We start from the raw sequence: 19392 nt of genomic DNA on the forward strand, positions 1-19392 counted from the left end.
GATAAAACGACTCCTGTTGTAGTTTCCTCATTAATGAAGCCTTAGTTTAATCTTTCCCTCCATGTAAACAACAAATAAACCTCCACAGGATCGTCTGGGTTCAGTTCAACTGTTTACTTTAAAAAACAGAACAATAACTGGAACAAACAATCTGAGAAAACAAACAGAAAGAAGAGAATGAGAGACAGAGGTGGCTCCGCTCTGAGCTGTCTGACACAGTATGAACTGTGGATACTCTCACCATTCAACACATGAACTTAAATTATTGTCCAAATATTAATGAACAAAAAGTACATTTAGGCTCCTGCACCTACATGAAAGTAACTTAAAGAAGAAAAATAAATAATAAAATAAAATGTACATGCTGGACCTTAAACATCAGACGTCCTGAGAGTCTGAGTGTAGCTGAAAGCTGCTGGAACAGTTCACGTTCAGCTCTCAGACACGGTTATGTGTTAAAAACACCATTCAACACACACACACACACACACACACACACACACAGGTAACATGTTCTTCATCAGTATCAGAGAATCTGTCGTAAAGTTTGATAAACCTTTAAACATCTGACTGATCAGTCTGTTTTTTCAGTCGTGAGTTCTCTGACATTTTTTAATTATTATACAACAACTGTCTTTGTCCAAGCTCAAACATCCAACAGATTCAAACCCCAGAGACAAAATAAATACCCCGGCCCAACAGCCCCTCATCTGCCTGATACTCACAGCCGAAGGCGAACAGCCTTAGTGGGACCATGTTGGCGTCTCTCTGCCTCCTCTTCTCTCGTCCACCTGCAGACACTCTGACAGTGAGAGCAGCATCTGGACGTCCAGGTATTTATGTGTCCGTCCTGACAGCAGACATGCAGACGCCTGTCCCCCCCCACCCACAGGCATGCAGGCCCTTCTGACCCAGATGTGATGAACATGTAAAACCCTGCGGAGCTGCAGGACAGAGATCTATAAATCCACAGGTTTCAGGACCTTTAACACTTTAAATCCCAGCTGCTCCTCGTTCTCCTCCACATTTCTCATTAAGAAGCTGAAAACTTCAAAGAAAAACATCTGGATCTGTTCAGCAGGAGGGAAGCTGTGCTGCTAACAGGCCCAGGGTTACAAACTCTGCATGTTTATAAGAACATATAGACTTAGTTATACCACAGAGACTTTAATCTTTGTGACAGTTTCCTTAAAGACACATTTTTTCCTGAAGCCCAGCTGCCTGAGACCTGAAGCTCTCACAGCAGCCACAGTCTAAACTCCCAGTATAAACATGCTGGGTGCTCTGGATCTACCAACACACCACAGACTTTGAAAATGTCCCAACATGCATCAGCAGCCTTTTGAAGAAGTCCAGGTGGTGGTCTCAGGCTCGTAAATACCACAGTCCACTGCAGCAGGAGGCCGACTTCATTACATCTCACACAGCTGAGACAGTTTTAAACGGACACGTCGAGTCCAGACCTGAAAACAGACCTGGGTTTTAACAAATGTCGCGTCCCTCACATGATGAAGATGACAGACACAGGAACATTCATACCATCACTACAGGACTTTGACATGAGAGGTGAGTCAGGAGGCGGCTCTGTGGACGCAGCCCGGCCCGCGCAGGCCGTGTGTCCCCGGCCTCACCTGACGTCCTCTGTGTCCCGGGTGTTTGTATCCAGTGAAAACAAACTGTGTCCAGGACTCATGAACATTTCACACAGAGATAAATCCAGAGAGATGATTAGATTTGACTGGAAGGAGCTGAGGAGCAGATCCAGTGTCACAGGTGTGGAAATAAAATATTTGCAGATCAGAGGATAAAATTCTTATAGTTTCTTTAACTGAAGATCCAGTTATCAGTAAAATCTGTGTCCTGAGAGTCAGTGAAAACAAATGGAATGACATATACTGACATTTAAGGTGAACTGAGTAAGATCCAGCAGTGGCTCTCTAACAGATTCACTGCCCGTCTGTTGTTTGATTACATTTTAAAACTGACCTGTGATTTATTTGTTTTGTATAATTAGAAATATATGGAAACATTATGTAATGATGTAAAACATTAACACACTGACACTTCAGTGTTTTTTCCCTGTTTAACTGCTTCACTGACAGAGAGACACAACCTGTGCACCGTCAGTCTGCTACGAACTGCAGCTGTTTGGAAGGTTTGATGACAGAAAACATTTCAGATGAGGAAGAGCATGAACCCAGATCAGACGTCTCAGCTTTAAATCCAGAGAAAACACAGTGTCACCAGCTTTATACACCTGATTACATCTTTATTTATCTAAATACATTTCACACAGTTTAAAATGTTTGGAGCTGAGTCCAGAAAACGTTTACACACAGAAACATGAAGCCTGATCTGTCTGTCTGGATGTTCACAGTTTTTAATCAAATCTGTCTCCTGTTGGTTTGATGTTTCATATTCTGAGAGAAAGGAGGTTTATGGGTAATGTCATTAATATTCCAGCTGCTCTCACTTGTCAAACGAATCGTTTCAGTCTCAGAACTGACTCAGACTCTCTCTGGAAAATCAGTATCACATGATCTGAACGTAATGAGCTTCTGTACAAACCAGTTTCTGTTTCCTGTTACTTTTATTTTCCTCCTGACTCATGTTGCAGCAAGAATTTCAGCAGGTGAGTGAATATATCTATCTATATCTATATACTATATACTTTCTATTCTCTGTACTTGCCACAGCTTTAATTTCTCCTGTCTGTTTCAGTGTAAATGATCTTTGTGTAAAACTGACTCTATGAATCAGGCCAGGACCCAAAAGCAATAACCCCCAAGACAAGCAAAAGGAGTAAACTAAAAATCTTTTAATAAACCAAAAATCACTGGAAGTGTCCAGGGCCAAGTAACAAAACTCAAACAACCAAAAATCATCCATGCAGGAAACAGATACTCAAAAATAAAAATACAAACGGTCTTACATGAAAACAGAGGAAACCAAGGTAAGTCCATGAGGTGGGGCACAGGAACGGGAACGAACAAGGGGAAGACACAGACTCAGGTACACACACATGGAAACAGATGAACCGACCCGGACACAGGGAAATAATGAGACTTAAATACACAAGGCAATGGGCAACAGGTGAAACCAGTTAGGGTGGGGCAGACAATGACAACTGGAGGGAAACAAGACAAAGACAGGAAGTAGAACAAGACAAGATACACAAGGGCCATGATTTCAAAATAAAACAGGAACAGTGAACAAAACTTAACAAGAGTCCGAGAGTCCACAAGAGTTCAAAACATAACCAAAAGGGTTCAGAGAACAGTCCCCTTAGGGGCTAGTCATGACACTTTGTGAGAGAGAAAAGGTTTAAAAGTGAGTGAATTATTTAAACTGATGCTCACAGACGTTACAGCTCAGATTAAATATAAACAGTATGAACTAATTACATCAGTAATAGTACAAAAAAGAAACTGTTGACTCAAAAATACCTTTCACATATTTTAAATTGCATCATTCACAGGACACACCCTGACAGGTTAGGTGACTTCTCTGAAACAGAGTTTCCTACTTTCTCTTTGGACCCCGGTGCAGCAGCAGTCTCTGTTATCGGTGAGTAAACTTCACTAAAACCGGTAAAAAGACGCAGTTGAAGTGAAATAATATTCTGTTTGTGTCGTGGACGTGTCCACAGAGTTAACTGTGTGACTGCAGGAGGACACAGGTTCAGGACATTAGATGAACCTGGATCGTCCTCGGTTGTGTGTCGTTCAGATGAGAAACGGACCGAGTCCCGGTTTGTCCCTCTAACGTAAACACTGGCTTTATAACAGAGAATTAACAGACAGTATTACTGTGGTATGTTTAAAGAATTATCAGAGATTATTCTGGATGAGTTTCTGTTTTTAAACCAGTTTGACATGTTTAACTTTACTATCAGGAAGTCAGCGCAGCCGCCATCTTTGGTTTTTACTTTCGTTTTCCTCCTGACATGTGACGCAGCAACAATTTCAGAGACTGAACTTTACAAACCGCAGATTAATAAAACTAAGTGAAAGTGCGTCTGTGTTTAAAGTGGATAATTGAAGTGCTCATTAAAGGACAAACCTCTGATCATCCTTCGATCTGCAGATCAGGGTCATAGGAGACAGTTTATTATCACAGTGAGTTTCTGAACTGATCCTGAAACAGTTTAACATGTTAGTGCTGGAACATGTAGTTTAATATGTTCTTGTTGTACATTGAAGACATTTGGGTTTGAGATCAAACTCACAACAACTGAACATTTGAAGTGTTTTTCTTTGCAGAGTCTTCAGCCCAGCAGTTTGTCTCCAGCTGGCAGAGACAAATCATGGCGTCCTCATCATCAGGTGAGTCCTGTCAGACTTTATCAGTCTGGATAACACACTGTCTTCACACTCTGTCCACATGTAACACTCATCATAAATGAACTGTGTCCTCTGTCCTGTTTGTGTGACGCATCACTTGGACAGTTTAAGCAGATTCAGCAGAAAAGCAGAGACACACAGGAAGTTCTTTAGATTGGATTAGAAAGGAGTCGAGCTGACGAGTGTGAAGCCTCCATGTCTGAGAGTTTGGAGCTTCTTTGCAGCAGCGTCCACATTTGAAGCTTTATTTACTGTCTTTAGAAGACAGAGAGGCGAGTGAGCGGGAGACAGGGAGAGACAATGGCTCTGACACCATTCCAGCCCAGATTTAAAGTCCTGGCAGGACAAGTTTTAGCTCAGTTCTCTCACTGAACAACAGAAAGTGGGGGTATAAGATATAAGAAGGGAAGAAAGAGAAACTGTAAAACTGGTCAGTTGTTAAGATATGTTATATTCATTTATTGTAAAAATTTGTTGAGACAGTTTACAAAGAAAAAAGGAAACTCAAGCTGCTGGTATTTTATTTTTCTAAATTTAATCACTTTATTATTTATTTTGCACAATTTTTCAAATGTTTTATTCATTTTTTCTATTTTATTTTCAAATGCAGCCTTAACCCAATGAGAGAAACTAATTAATTCATAATGTTTGACATTATGATGTTCCGGACCTTCACTTGAAAGATTTTTTTTTTACTGGACCTCTTAAAATTTTAGTTGAATACCCCTGGTTTAGGATGTTTAGGATGAACCAGTTAGATTAAAACAGCCTTGGACTCAGAACACATGACAAGTCCCACCTGGATTAGAACATCAGGCTCCTGTCATATCCACACCCTTCTAAGCTTACCCTATATTCCAGCCATAAAGGTTACAGGGAAAGCTAAGTAGTTGCTCTCTCAGTGTGGTTCCTCCACGCCTTTTAGGTTGGGGCAGCTTCTTCATCACATCCTTTATAGGAACATGTGCCACATCCTTTTCCTTGATGGCAAATGTGGGTCTTTCCCACTCTTTTGTGTTTCCTGGGATTCTTCTGAGAAATTGTGCAATTATTTCGTCATCCTCAACTTTCTCAATCATGCCAATGTAATGGACGCTCCTGGTTTCTGTTGCAAAGTTTACTATGACAAAGTCACCCACGGATAAATCTGTGTTTCCTGGATCACTTCTCTCATCCGCAGAGCTCTCTTTGTCAGGACCATCATCAAGTGGGACAGGGGCATCACTTTCCTCAGAGCTGCTAACTATGATCTTCTTTTTGGATGCTTTCTTTTTCGGCTTTCCATTTTCTTTGATAGTTTGCTGTTTACCTGCCAGTTTCTTTTGTCTTTCTTCATGGGCCTTTTCAATTGCCTGCTTCTCTGGAGTATCAGTCAGTACAACTGTCTTCACACGCTTTCGTTTGGTTTGTTTTCTGGGAGGGCATTTGGGAAGTGGTAAGATTACAGGAGGAGACACTTCCAGGTTGACTGGAATCACATGGCACATTGGAGTAAGCTGGGGAGGCACATCCACGTGTAGGAGATGAAAAAGATGGATTAGCATCAGTGAGTACAGTAGCTTTAGCGGGTGGGATATCCACAGGTAGATAATCAACAGAGTGTGGACCATCTGAAGTGGATGAACCATGTGGATCGTCTGCAGTGGCAGGCTCAGGGTTTGGCTGGTCTGACACCATGGATGGTGCAAATGCTTCATCAGGGAAAATATCTCGGTTATATGAGAAAATCCCAGTGGACCTAAATCCCGAAATGAGTGAGACATGTATCACTTTACCCCAGAGCATTTGTCTCACTTTACCCCTCAGCCACCTTTTTAGAAAAAAGCATTTCAGGCTAATCTTCAACTAGCATCAATCACAGAGTTTTATATGATGGTAGTTCATGAACATGGATGACATAAGTTGTTCTACCTGAATCAATTTGTTTTGACACAATTGGAAGAAATTTTACTTTTACATGCAAAAAACATATTTTTATCAAAAAAGCATGCTTACCAAATCACCATGAGGTTCTTTTCTTCATAGCCAGGGGAAAATTGGGAGGGGCTTGAAAACATCATGGTCACATGACCACAAATTTGTTCCATTGCCTAGATACAGGGGCTGTCTCACATTACCTGATTTCTCACAATACCTCACCTTTAACTGTGTTCAATCAGAATCAGCTTTATTGACCAAACATGTGAACACACACAAGGAGTTTGACTGTTTTTCATTTCTCTCAGTGAAGTCACACAGTAACACAACAGACACACAGCAGAACAAGAACAACTACTGAGTCCAACCCTCTGAGGTTCTGAGGTGTGTCCTCACACAGATGCAGGTATAATGGACTTGGTTCAGACAGAGCAGATAATACTTGTATCAGTGTGTGAAGGCTGTGAACATGTTAATGCAGGTTGTGGACACCAACAATCAGGGACAGCTGAAGTATGAAGTCATTACAGACAATATGTGAATGAATGAATGTCTACATTTTCTGTATCACTACAGGGCCACATCTGCAGCGTAGCAGCAGCTTTCAATGGCTTCCACCTACCTGTAAGTCAAAGTGACCTGAGTCATAAATGTTCTCATCTATATCAACATGTAGAATTGCAGTGTTTTGTAGGTGGTAGGTACAAACTCACATTTTATTTCAGTCAAATATTTCAGCTCACTGCTGAATTTACAAGTTTCAGCTTGATAATGGATCAAAGATTCTCTTCAGTCCACCTTAAATGGTGCATTTCATTACATGTAAACTCAATGTGATTTACACTGAAAACAGAAAGTTAACATACAGAAATAAACAAGAACATCAGTAACACTGGAAACAGAAATATAAAAATATAATCATGGGTCAAATGTAGAAACTGAATCATTGAAACATTCAGCCAACGAACATCAAACACAATCAAATAGAAATCCCTGTTACACAACTGCACATGGAACAAACTGCATAAGACACACACACACACACACACACACACACACACCCTCCCCAGACCTGGATCTGATTGTGGGTGCAGCTGGAGGACCTCCACCTGATGACCTGATGTACTGAGGAGACAAACCATGAAGTGCTTTGTGCTGCATGTTGAATGAGCTGCAGTCGTCCTGCTGAGTGTTTGGATGATCCTGTAAATGGAGCGTCACAGTATCTGACCTGCTGGAGATGAATGAATGAAGCAGTTTCTCAGAGTCACTTTGAGACATGAATACATGAAGTTTGGATCATTTTAAACTCTGGTGATTTTGGTGATGTGATTTTCACTCTGAGATCAGAATCCAAAATAATGCAGAGGTTTGTGATGGACACACTGAGTCTCAGACAGATCTGTCCTGTGTGAAGACATTTCCTGTCTCTGACCTTTAGGATCAACCATGAGTTTCTCAGTCTGGTCTCTGTTCAGCTGTAAAAGGTTTCCACACATTCATGTCATCAATACACTTTATTAGTTTGTTATCAGAGCTGAGATCATCAGAGGAAAGTCAAAGTTGTGTGTCATCAGCATATGAATATAGGTCCAGTCCAGTGTTGGTTCATCTTTGTGACTCTGTGTTTTTCTTTCCAGTGTCTGAGCTGAGGGTTGTTCTGCTGGGGAACAGCTGGTCTGAGAGGAGCTCAGTGGGGAACTTCATACTGGGAGAGACTGTGTTTGACACTGAGGGACAACCAGACCTTCAGACAGCCAGAGGACAGTGGAAGGACAAAGAAATAGTTCTCATCAACAGCCCAGATCTGCTGCTTCCTGACGTCTCTGAAGACAGACTGAGACAATATGTAGAGGACTGTGTGAGAGTCTCTGATCCTGGACCTCATGTGTTCCTGCTGGTTCTACAGCCTGAAGACTTCACTGAGGACCACAGACTGAGGCTCTGCAGAGTCCTTCAGCTCTTCAGTGATCGATCATTTGATCGTTCACTGGTTCTGATATCAGCACCCAGAGAGGAGAGTCCAGGCTCCATGGAACAGTTCAGGCAGCATCCACCCTTAAAACACATGATCAGATTATGTAGATACAGATGGTTGTGGCAGAAGCATCTGGAACATCCAGAGCTGTTAACACGGTTGGGTCAGATTGTGCAGGAGAACAACACAGAGCATCTGAGCTGTGACGTATTTGATGATGAGGATTCAGGTTTAACCATGAAACCAAAGTCTGGACACATCGAACCTCTGAACCTGGTTCTGTGTGGGAGGAGAGGAGCAGGGAAGACTTCAGCAGCCAAGGCCATTTTAGGTCAGACAGAGCTTCGTTCAGTCTCCAACTCATCAGAGTGTGTTAGACATCAGGGAGAGGTGAGTGGACGTCGGGTTTCCCTGGTGGAGCTTCCTGCCTTGTTTGGAAAACCTCCGGAGACAGTGATGGAGGAATCACTCAGGTGTGTCTCCCTCTGTGACCCTGAGGGCATCCATGCCTTCATCCTGGTCCTACCTGTGGATCCCCTCACTGATGAAGACAAGGGAGAGTTAGAGACCATCCAGACCACATTCAGCTCTCCAGTCTATGACTTCACCATCATTCTGTTCACTGTGGAGTCAGATCCTACTGATCCAGCTGTTGTTGACTTTCTGAATAAAACTCAGTCGATCCAGGAGCTCCGTCAGAGCTGTGGAGGAAGATCTGTTGTTCTCAACATCAGGGACAAGCAGCAGGTCCCTGAGCTGTTGGACGCTGTGGAACAGATGAGACACAATGAGGACAAACAGTGCTGCTACACAACTCAAACATTTGCTCGTGTCCAAATAGAAAAGACCAAAGAACAAGAGACAAAGATCAGACAACAAGAGACAAAGATCAGAATTCAACAGGCTGAGCTTAAAGAGCTGAAAAACAAGGGCAGCTGTAAGTACATGTTCAGTGGTCTTTATTCCTGTAATGTTGATTTCTGTAACAACTGTAGTAAATTTATTTCCATTGATGTTTCAGGTGATGAAGAGACACAGAGTCCAGAGTGTCTCAGGATTGTTCTGATAGGGAAGACTGGCTGTGGAAAGAGTTCTTCAGGAAACTCTATTCTGGGAAGAAAGGAGTTTAAAGCCAAATCAAGTCAAATATCAGTCACTAAGTTGTGTCAGAAAGCAGTGGGGGAGGTGGACGGTCGTCCTGTGGCTGTGGTCGACACTCCTGGTCTGTTTGACTCAACCTTGTCCAATGAAGAGGTTCAGGAGGAGCTGGTGAAATGCATCAGTCTTCTGGCTCCAGGACCACATGTCTTCCTGTTGGTGTTACAGATCGGCAGATTCACTCCAGAGGAGAAGGAGACGTTAAATTTAATCAAGAAAGGTTTTGGGAAGAATTCTGAGAAGTTCACCATCATTCTCTTAACTAGAGGAGACACACTGGAACGTGACGAACTGTCCATTGAAGAATACATTGAAGAGGAAAGTGATGGTTCCTTTAAGAAGCTGATCTCTGACTGTGGAGGACGATACCATGTGTTTAATAACCGTGATAAACAAAACCGTACACAAGTCAGTGAACTGATAAAGAAGATCAACACCATGGTGAAGGAAAATGGAGGCAGCTGTTACACCAATGAGATGCTGCAAGAGGCTGAGGCAGCGATACAGAAAGAAGTGAAGAGGATCCTGAAGGAGAAGGAAGAAGAGATGGAGAGACAGAGGGAGGAACTGGAGAGAAACCATGAGGAAGAGATGCAGGAGATGAAAAGAAGAATGGAAGAACAGAGAGCAGAAACTGAAAAGGAGAGAAAACAGAGAGACAAAGAACTCAAGGAAAAGGAGGAAAACATAAAGAAGGAGCGTGAACAAAGACAGAAAGAACAGGAAGAGAGAGAAGAAGAAGATAGGAAGAGGAAACAACAAGAACATAATCAGCGTCAGGAGTGGAAAGAAAAATATGCAGCTTTGGAGAAAAAAATCCGATTAGAATCAGAGGAAAAAGAAACGATTGATAAACAGCTGGAGCAGAGTAAAGAAGAGATGAGAAAACAACAAGAGGCCTGGGAGAAGAAACAGAAAGAGTGGTGGGACAAACGATCTGAAGAAGATAAACAAAGACGACAGGAGGAACAAAGAAAACTGAAAAAACTCCAAAAAGAATATGAACAGGAAAGAAAAAAATCTGAAAACCAACGAAGAGAAGAAGATCGAATCAGACGAGAACAAGAGGAGAAGGAGAGAAAAGAATTAGAGGAAAAGTATAAGAACACACTGGAGGAAACGAAGAAGAAATACGAAGAGGAGGCAAGAAAACAAGCTGAAGAATTCAATGATTTCAGAGAGAAATACATGAAAGACTTTGAAAGTCTGATGGAAAAACATGACGAGGAACTGAAGACTCTGAGGGAACAGCATGAGAAAGACAAGCAACAGACAGAAGAGAAACACCGCAAAGAGTATAATCTGTTACAAGGTCTCTCCAGTCACAAAGAAAAACAACTGGAAGAAGAAATAAGTAAGAAAGAAAAACGACTGGAAGAAGAAATAAGTAAGAAAGAAAAACGACTGGTAGAAATGGAGGAGCTGAAGAAAAAGCAACAAGAAGAAATAAACAACCTGAAGGAGCAACACGAATCGGCATGCACCATCTGCTGATGATGCTTCCACTGCAGCAGCTCTCTGTATTATTCATGATGATGGTACAACATCAGTTACTCAGCATCAGTTAATCAGCATCAGCTTTCAGCAGATCTTTCTGCTGCTGCTGTTTAATGACGTGTGACAACAGAACAAACTGGACATTTATCCTCTGTAAACCACAGCACACACACTGTTTCCTGGCAGACATGTGGAGATGCAGTCAGCTCTCAGCTCAGGATCAAAGAGCAGTCAGTCTCTGTCAGCATGTCCTCACACACATCAGGTGTCTCACACTGTCCACTTCAGGTGTCCACAGAGCCCAGTTTAACCATCTCTGCACCTCCTCATCTTCCACGTGTGGAACATGAAGCTGGTCGACACCATCTAACAGCTCAGCACCAACCTTTGACCCTTCAGGGCTCATGGGTGACATCTAATGGTTCTGTTGGGAATTTAACCTACACACACAGCTTTGTACTTAAAGAGGTGTGAGCTGCTGAATGCTGCACTGGAGCTTACAATGGAAGAGGACGTCACAGGACTTTAACCAGTTATGTGACTGATTTAATGATTAATGTTCATCCAGTGTTTTGTAGACAGTGTGTGTGAGGACAGAGCTGAATACGATGTCTCTAACTGACCTGCAGGACAAATCCTGATGACGTGATTAGGTCAGGAAAGTGGACAACAAAGAACCAGAGACACAGGAAGGAGACAGAGTTTTTGACTGGATCACCACAGACAGCCTGAGAAAACATGATGCTAAATATGAGACAAATGGAAAATAGATGGAAACGGTTCACTGGGTTCAACAAGCCTGAGAACAGATAAATAAACAGAGATGTAGATACGTTCGAGCTGATATGCAGCAGTTAAATTTTCTTTTACATTTTTAACATCTGTTCAACTTTCACAGCTTTAGAATATGAATTTCCACTGAACCAACCATAACATGGAGCTTTAAACAGTTTATTATCAATCACTGCTGTTAGATTTAGTTACATTTATTATCATTATCTTCATTTAACTTCACTTAGTCTGAAACAAGTGCAGTTTTTCATCATGTTAACATGTTAACATAACTTTCTGATCATCAGCTCTTTCAGTGTGATGTGAGTTTACTTGTTGACTCGTGATTTTTTTAGTATTTTATCTGTTTAAACTGTCAGTCAGTCCTAACAATCATTACAGTCCTCATTTGCATAAAGTCTTGATGAATGACAAGTTTTACTAATTTATATCTTTTTTTTTAATTAAAAGGAACCAAAAATAAATAAATACAATCAGATTTTCTTTTATGTATTGTAGATACTATGATACATTAAAAAATGCCATATATGTAACAGTTTGCTGTTCCCAGCTCACAGAGGGGGAGATATGAGCTACACCTGGTCAGGTCACCTGTCTATAACAAGGCTGACACATTCAACCATCCACCCTTCAGTTAACCTGCATGTATTTGGAGTGTAGGAGCAAAGTGAAGCACATAGAGCAACATGCTAACAGAAAAACACAAATGCATAAACATCTCTCCAGGATGTCATGTGACTACAGATGAAAATTAGCTGGTAGCTATGCACTGTCCCTGGTAAACATACATACATACATACATACATACAGGAGGACAATAAGAGCAAACAATAAATCTAACAGGTACAAACACCACACAGGCTTAATACAAAGTGTGAGCACTCCACCATAATGTGCAGTTGATCTTTTCTGTTGTGCTGACTGTCCATTGTAAGGTTTTACAGTCAGGGACTGCAGTTCCCACATCAGACAGTGATGCAGGTGGTCAGGATGCTCTCGGTGGAGCCTCTGTGCTGAGGACAGGTGGAGGGAGCTTCACCTTCTTCAGTCCACACAGAAAAGAGATGTTGCTGTGCTTTGTTGACAAAATTAGCCAGAAATCTCCTGTTATTTGCTGCCATTCACACAGACAGAAATATCAATGAATGTGAGTATAAATCTGACTCTTTGCCAAATAATTTTCCCTGTGTGAAAACATTTCAGATAATTTCTCATTAATCTAATACAGCCCAGATTGAACAGAATATAAAGTCCATGTAAATATTCTCAGGAATACAAAGTGATACTGAGGCTCAGTGTGAACCAGACTGGTACGGCAGTATGGTATTACAGTATGGTACGGCAGCCGCATCATGGTTGACAGGGAGAGGCTTGCCCCCTCCCCTCCCTGATTGACATTTACACCTCCAGCTGCCTCAGCAGAGCAAAAGATGGTGGCGTTCTGCTCAGCAGCGGCTGTACTGGCTTGCGATAGTGATCCTGTTTTTTCTGCTTTTTCTACGTATTTTCAGTGTAACCTTCAGTGTGCGACTAACAGATTAATGTATGAATGTAAGTCATTACTAGAATTACAACTGTACAGTAAATATGGTATAGTAGATGCCGCGGCAATGGAGCATCTGCAAAACCACGGACTGCTATGTCGGGACGCCCCAGCGGCCTACGAAGCAGCGGGACCAACCACACACATCGGCCACTGCTGGAGGGGACACAAGCGGTGCTACAGGAAGCAGAAGCGTGGCTGCCGAGGGGGGCTAACAGCCCAGCTAAAGGCTAACCCGTGCAGGACCCTGCTACAGTCCATCCTGTTCGCCAACGTATGCTCCCTCGAAACAAAACTGGACTACTTACAACTGGACCTCACAACAAGAAGGGAGGTGAGAGACTGCAGCGCCATTATTCTGACGGAGACGTGGTTACAACCATTCATTCCAGATGCAGCCGTTAGCATGGAGGGGCTAACTGTTTTCCGGTTGGACAGAAACCGTGAGCTGACTGGCAAATCCCGCGGTGGTGGTGTGTGCATCTACACCAACAACAGATGGTGCAACAATGGTACTGCTATATCCACTCACTGCTCTCAGGATGTAGAGTTTCTGACTGTGAAATGCTGACCGTTTTACCTGCCCCGGGAATTTAGCAATGTCTACCTCACAGCTGAGGTGTGTGTTAAAACCAAAACTGCGGTTATTTTGTTTGGTCCCAAACACCTCAGAAACAGTTTATCTAATCATATAGTTACTCTGAATGGCATTAATTTAGCCTCCATTACGACTGTGAGGAACCTTGGAGTTATTCTTGATCAGGATTTGTCCTTTAACTCACATATAAAACAAGTCTCTAGGACCACCTTCTTTCACCTGCGCAATATCAGTAAGATTAGGAACATTCTGTCGCAGAGTGATGCTGAAAAATTAGTCCATGCTTTTGTTACTTCTAGGCTGGACTACTGTAATTCCCTATTATCAGGATGTCCAATTAACTCTCTAAAAAGCATCCAGCTGATCCAAAATGCTGCAGCGAGAGTACTGACTGGAATTAGCAAGAGAGATCACATTACTCCTGTACTAGCTTCTCTTCATTGGCTTCCTGTAAAATCCAGAATTGATTTTAAAATCCTTCTCCTTACATATAAGGCCCTCAATGGCCAGGCTCCTTCATATCTCAAAGAGCTGATAGTACCATATCATCCTAACAGATTGCTCCGTTCCCAGAATGCAGGTTTGCTTATGGTTCCCAAAATCTCTAAAAGTAGAATGGGAGGCCGAGCCTTTAGCTATCAGGCCCCTCTCCTATGGAACCAACTGCCAGTTTGGGTTCGGGAAGCAGACACCCTCTCTAATTTTAAAATGAAGCTTAAAACCTTCTTGTTTGACAAAGCTTATAATTAGTTGTAGTTACAGTCCTAGTTATTTATTAAACTTATAGTTAGTCACAATTATCTCTATAGACACTGTTACAGTTAAGGATATAGCCCTTAGTAGGACTGACTCAGGCAACTGAATCATCCCCTAGTTATGCTGCTATAGGCCTAGGCTGCTGGGGGACATCCCATGATTTACTGCGCACTTCTTCTTCTTTCTCTTTCTCTCCTCAGACCCACTCTCAAATTTATTAGCCTTTATTACATGTCATTAACTCTGTGTCCTCTCTGTCCCGTAGTCCTGTGCTTGTTTCTCTCTGGTCTCTCTTTCTCTGTACCTTTCTGCAGGTACCTCTGGCTCCAGAGCTGCATGTCCTATGGTCCTGGCTCCACCCACCTGCTGCTGTTTATTGTTCACAATGATCTATTTCTAACATGTTTAATGTTCCATTCTGCTACAGATAAATATTGGATTAATATTCTTTGCAGGCTGTAATGTAAATAATTACCAGTCATGACAGCTTTTTGCCTCTGTGCTCTGTTTCCTATCATAACTGTAATCTGCTGAGCACACATTATCAAATAACTGTTCACTAACTGTAATGTAAATGCTGATCCTCTAACATTGTCCATTGTCTGTATTATACTGCATGTCTTTCTCCCCCTCTCCTCCATTCCTAGCTGTCCTATCTTCCTCCTTTTCCTCCTTTCACCCAGCCCGGCCATCGGCAGGAGGGTCCCCCATCTGAGCCAGGTTCTGCTCAAGGTTTCTTCCTGTTAAAAGGGAGTTTTCCTTGCCACTGTCGCCTTAAGTGCTTGCTCTGGGGTCAGGCTCTGGGTCTCTGTAAAGCACTTTGAGACAATTTTGATTGTGGAAGGCGCTATATAAATAAAATTGAAATTAATTGAATTGAATTGTTATGTTGAGAGCAATGCTTTTAAATTTGGAGACTTGACGGCTCTCAGAACAGCCAGAGCCAACCTCAGCTGGGCCATCAGGGCAGCAAAGTGCGCACATGGACAGAAAATCCACGGCTCCACCAACACCAGGAACATGTGGAAGGGTATCCAGGCCATCACAAATTACAGAGCAGCCCAGGTGCCCTGTAAGGATGACACTGACTTCTTCAATGAACTGAACAAACACTTCAGCAGGTTAGAGGCACTAAACACGATACCAGCACAGAAAGCAGTGCCTCACCCAGATGAACAGGCACTGAAGCTTGAAGCAGTCCGCAGGTTCTTAAAGAACATCAACACCCAGAAGGCAGCAGGACCAGACAATATACCTGGTCGGCTGCTCAAGAAGTGTGCAGACCAGCTAACCCTGGTTCTGACAGACATCTTGAACTTGTCAAGCTTCAAGACAGCCACAATTGTGCCAGTACCAAAAAACCTGCAGTTTCCTGTTTAAATGACTACCGCCCTGTTGCACTCATCCCCATCATGAGGAAGTGCTTCGAGAGGCTCATCAGGCAGCACATGGTCACCAAACTCCCTCCCAATTTTGACCCGTCAGTTTGCTTACCGCCCTAACCGCTCAACAGAGGACGCCATCTCCTCTGTTCTCCACCTGAGCTATCAACATCTGGAGGAGAAAAACACCCAGGTGAGAATGCTGTTTGTGGACTTCAGCTCAGCATTCAACACAATCATCCCCCAGAACATGGTGAGCAAACTGACGACACTTGGATTCAACACCACCCTGTGCAACTGGCTGCTTGACTTCCTCACCAACCGCCCCCAGTCTGTCCGTGTGGGAAAGAACACTTCCTTGGTCATCAGGCTGAGCACTGGCTCCATTCAGGGCTGCGTCCTGAGCCCTTTGCTCTTCCCTCTGATGACCCATGACTGCGTCTCCAGATCCACTACCAACCACATCATCAAGTATGCGGATGATACAACGGTAGTGGGCCTCATCCAAAACAATGATGACAGAACGTACAGACAGGAGGTGGAGCAGCTGGTGGACTGGTGCAGAAGTAACAGTCTAATCCTCAACGTTGATAAAACGAAGGAGATGATTGTGGACTTCTGGAAGAACTAGCCATGCCACTCCCCACTGCAAATTGACAACACAGCTGTGGAGGTGGTGGGAAGCACCAAGTTCCTGGGGGTACCTAACAAATAAACTAACCTGGTCTGACAACACCATGTCTCTGGTGAAACGAGCACAGCAGCGTTTACACTTCCTCCGCAGGATGAGAAGATCACACCGCCCCCCTCCCATCCTCACCACCTTCTACAGAAGTACCATAGAGAGTGTACTCACAAACTGTATCTCTGTGTGGTGCGGCAGCTGCACAGCTGCAGACTGGACCACCAGAGACAGCTCACACCCACATCACAGACTGTTCTCCCCTCTGGTCTCTGGAAAGAGGTACTGTCGAGGAGGGTAAGGGCCTTCTTGGATGTGCTGGAATAGAGCCGGCCAAACATTATGATGTTGTGACTCCGGCAAAAGAATCACGGAGGCAGTATCTCAATGTCAGGAACTTTACTTATAGTAGGCAGAATAACAGGGTATGGGTAGTGATGGCTGATCGAGGCTTTGTTGAAGCTTTGAAACCTGATTTAAAAAAAAAAAAAAATTCATTACCCGAGGCTTCAATGACACCGTACTCGAGTAGGACATCTAGTGGTCAATAAAATGTAGTGCAATCAAGATGTGTCATTTATTGGTTCATGAATTGTTTGGGATTTGATTCGCCATGCACATTCTTGTTTGACTACACTACATGTTTGTATGGTTTCAAGCTGACACAATGAAATCATCATCATCATTATCATTTTCGTCCGCTTATCCGGGGCCGGGTCGCGGGGGCAGCAGCCTAAGCAGGGATGCCCAGACTTCCCTCTCCCCAGACACTTCTTCCAGCTGTTCCGGGCGAACCCCGAGGTGTTCCCAGGCCAGCCGAGAGACATAGTCCCTCCAGCGTGTCCTAGGTCTTCCCCGGGGCCTCCTCCCGGTGGGACATGCCCGGAACACCTCCCTAGGGAGGCATCCAGGGGGCATCCTTAATAGATGCCCGAGCCACCTCAACTGGCCCTTCTCGATGTGGAGGAGCAGCGGCTGTACTCCAAGCCCCTCCCGGATGACTGAGCTCCTCACCCTATCTCTAAGGGAGCGCCCAGCCACCCTGCGGAGGAAGCTCATTTCCACCGCTTGATCTTGTCCTTTCGGTCATGACCCAGAGTAGGAACTCTCACCTATGGAATACAAATATTAAATATATATATTAAATACATAGGCTATAGTATTTGACACGTCTGATTGTTGTAGGAAACAGCGATATACTTGGCCTGATATTTTGTGTTATGAATCGTAAGCTATCCTAAAACAAGTCTAAATAATCCATTGCTTAAAAGATGTTGAATACTGGGTGTTCAGTCCCCAGATGGTAAATGTGATCTCATTCCAAATGTCTAACTCATGAGCGAAATAACACGCAGCTCTGACGGGAATCGAACCCACGCTACATTGCTGCAAGACAACTAAACCAATGACAGGGTTTCGATAACGAATGAAGCAGTGAAGTGGTTCATACGTCATAAATCACATGATTTTTCCTAACCAAAACACACACATCTGACTCCAAGTTTGACTATCATGTAGCCAGATACATAGTACTTTTCTGTTTGACTGCACCAGATGATAACGTGGCTTCAAGTGGATAATTCATAATAATAATAATAATGATAATAATAATAATAATAATAATAATAGAAGACCATGTTTGTTATTTTGCTTGGCTGATTGTAACCCTACATAATCTTTACTTATATTTTGTGTTGTGAAACATTGAAATAGTTCTGGTACATTCATGAGATGTAATTTTCACATGGTACTGGTGCAAATACAGATTATATCATGGTATGTTTTGGGCATTGTTGGTAAAGAAGTTTATGTGTATGTGGGTAAAGAGGGTGTGTTTGAAACAGGGCAGTTTGCTCAAAGAACAGGGCAGTGGGTGTACTTGTGTAACTGTTTATGAGTTTTTATTAAGAAATAACAGTTTTTGGACTTAATCAATTTCTTCTTTTACAAACTATTTCCCCAGCCTTGGAAAAAATCCGTAGGACTATATATCTATAAACCTATCTATATAACTCTCTATCTCTATCTAATTTATATAGTATATATCTATTGCTCTATATACACTGATTCTCCAAAAATACGTTATCAACACTACTACTACTAACACCTAACAACCGCAACAAACCGACCTACTCTGCAAAGAAAAATTCAAATGACCGCCACTATACAGAGCTATTCTATCTCTGAACACACTCGATCCTGCCAGGTGATTCGATACAACTGCCTCATGAGCTACCGCGCATGTGTTGGAGCCTCGAGTGTTAGAGGACCATCACTAGGTATGGGTTCATAGGTGTGTATGTGTGTGGTCTCTGCCATAGAAATAAAGAATAACCATTACAAATATCATAACAAAAAATATACATGCAATAAATCTGTAGGCTAAATAAGCTGGCATGTATCTATATGAAGAAAATGATCTTACAAAACAATAAACAGACCAAATATACAATGGTTAGAATAAATACAGAAAGAAAGCATAAATGAAATAAAATTACAAACTTACATCATCAGTGACGCACACAACCTCCCCTGAAGGGTGAAACAGAACAGTTCACAGACTATCATGAAATCCACTGCAAAAGAGAGGCACAGTTGCTAATTACCGAGCCTGGGTTTCTTAAAGGGCCAGCATCCCCCTTAACAACTAAAATCACAGTGGAGAATAAACACAATGCAATAACATAACAGAGGGCTTTCCTACAGGTACCGCAGTATCAGAAGCAGAACAACTAGGTTCCACAAC

The 19392-nt window shown here is 42.7% G+C and overlaps 1 protein-coding gene across 4 annotated transcripts; it reads left to right on the plus strand.

The window, feature by feature from the left end:
• The first annotated feature begins 3470 nt into the window (after nucleotides 1-3470).
• LOC121184171 (GTPase IMAP family member 8-like) lies at nucleotides 3471-11779 on the plus strand. 4 transcript variants are annotated; one of them, XM_041041647.1, is made up of 5 exons: nucleotides 3471-3567; nucleotides 4263-4325; nucleotides 6837-6884; nucleotides 7901-9175; nucleotides 9260-11779. In XM_041041647.1, exons 2-5 carry the CDS (start codon nucleotides 4307-4309, stop codon nucleotides 10888-10890), a joined length of 2973 nt encoding a protein of 990 aa, XP_040897581.1. In that variant the 5' UTR covers nucleotides 3471-3567; nucleotides 4263-4306; the 3' UTR covers nucleotides 10891-11779. The 4 variants fall into 4 exon arrangements, with proteins under 4 accessions (XP_040897581.1, XP_040897582.1, XP_040897583.1 ...); XM_041041648.1 differs by having other exon boundaries at nucleotides 4263-4320; nucleotides 6835-6884; XM_041041649.1 differs by lacking the exon at nucleotides 3471-3567 and adding an exon at nucleotides 4103-4118 and having other exon boundaries at nucleotides 4263-4320; nucleotides 6835-6884.
• Nucleotides 11780-19392: the final 7613 nt, after the last annotated feature.

Source organism: Toxotes jaculatrix, chromosome 7 (genome assembly GCF_017976425.1).
Source record: "Toxotes jaculatrix isolate fToxJac2 chromosome 7, fToxJac2.pri, whole genome shotgun sequence".
NCBI lineage: Eukaryota > Metazoa > Chordata > Actinopteri > Toxotidae > Toxotes > Toxotes jaculatrix.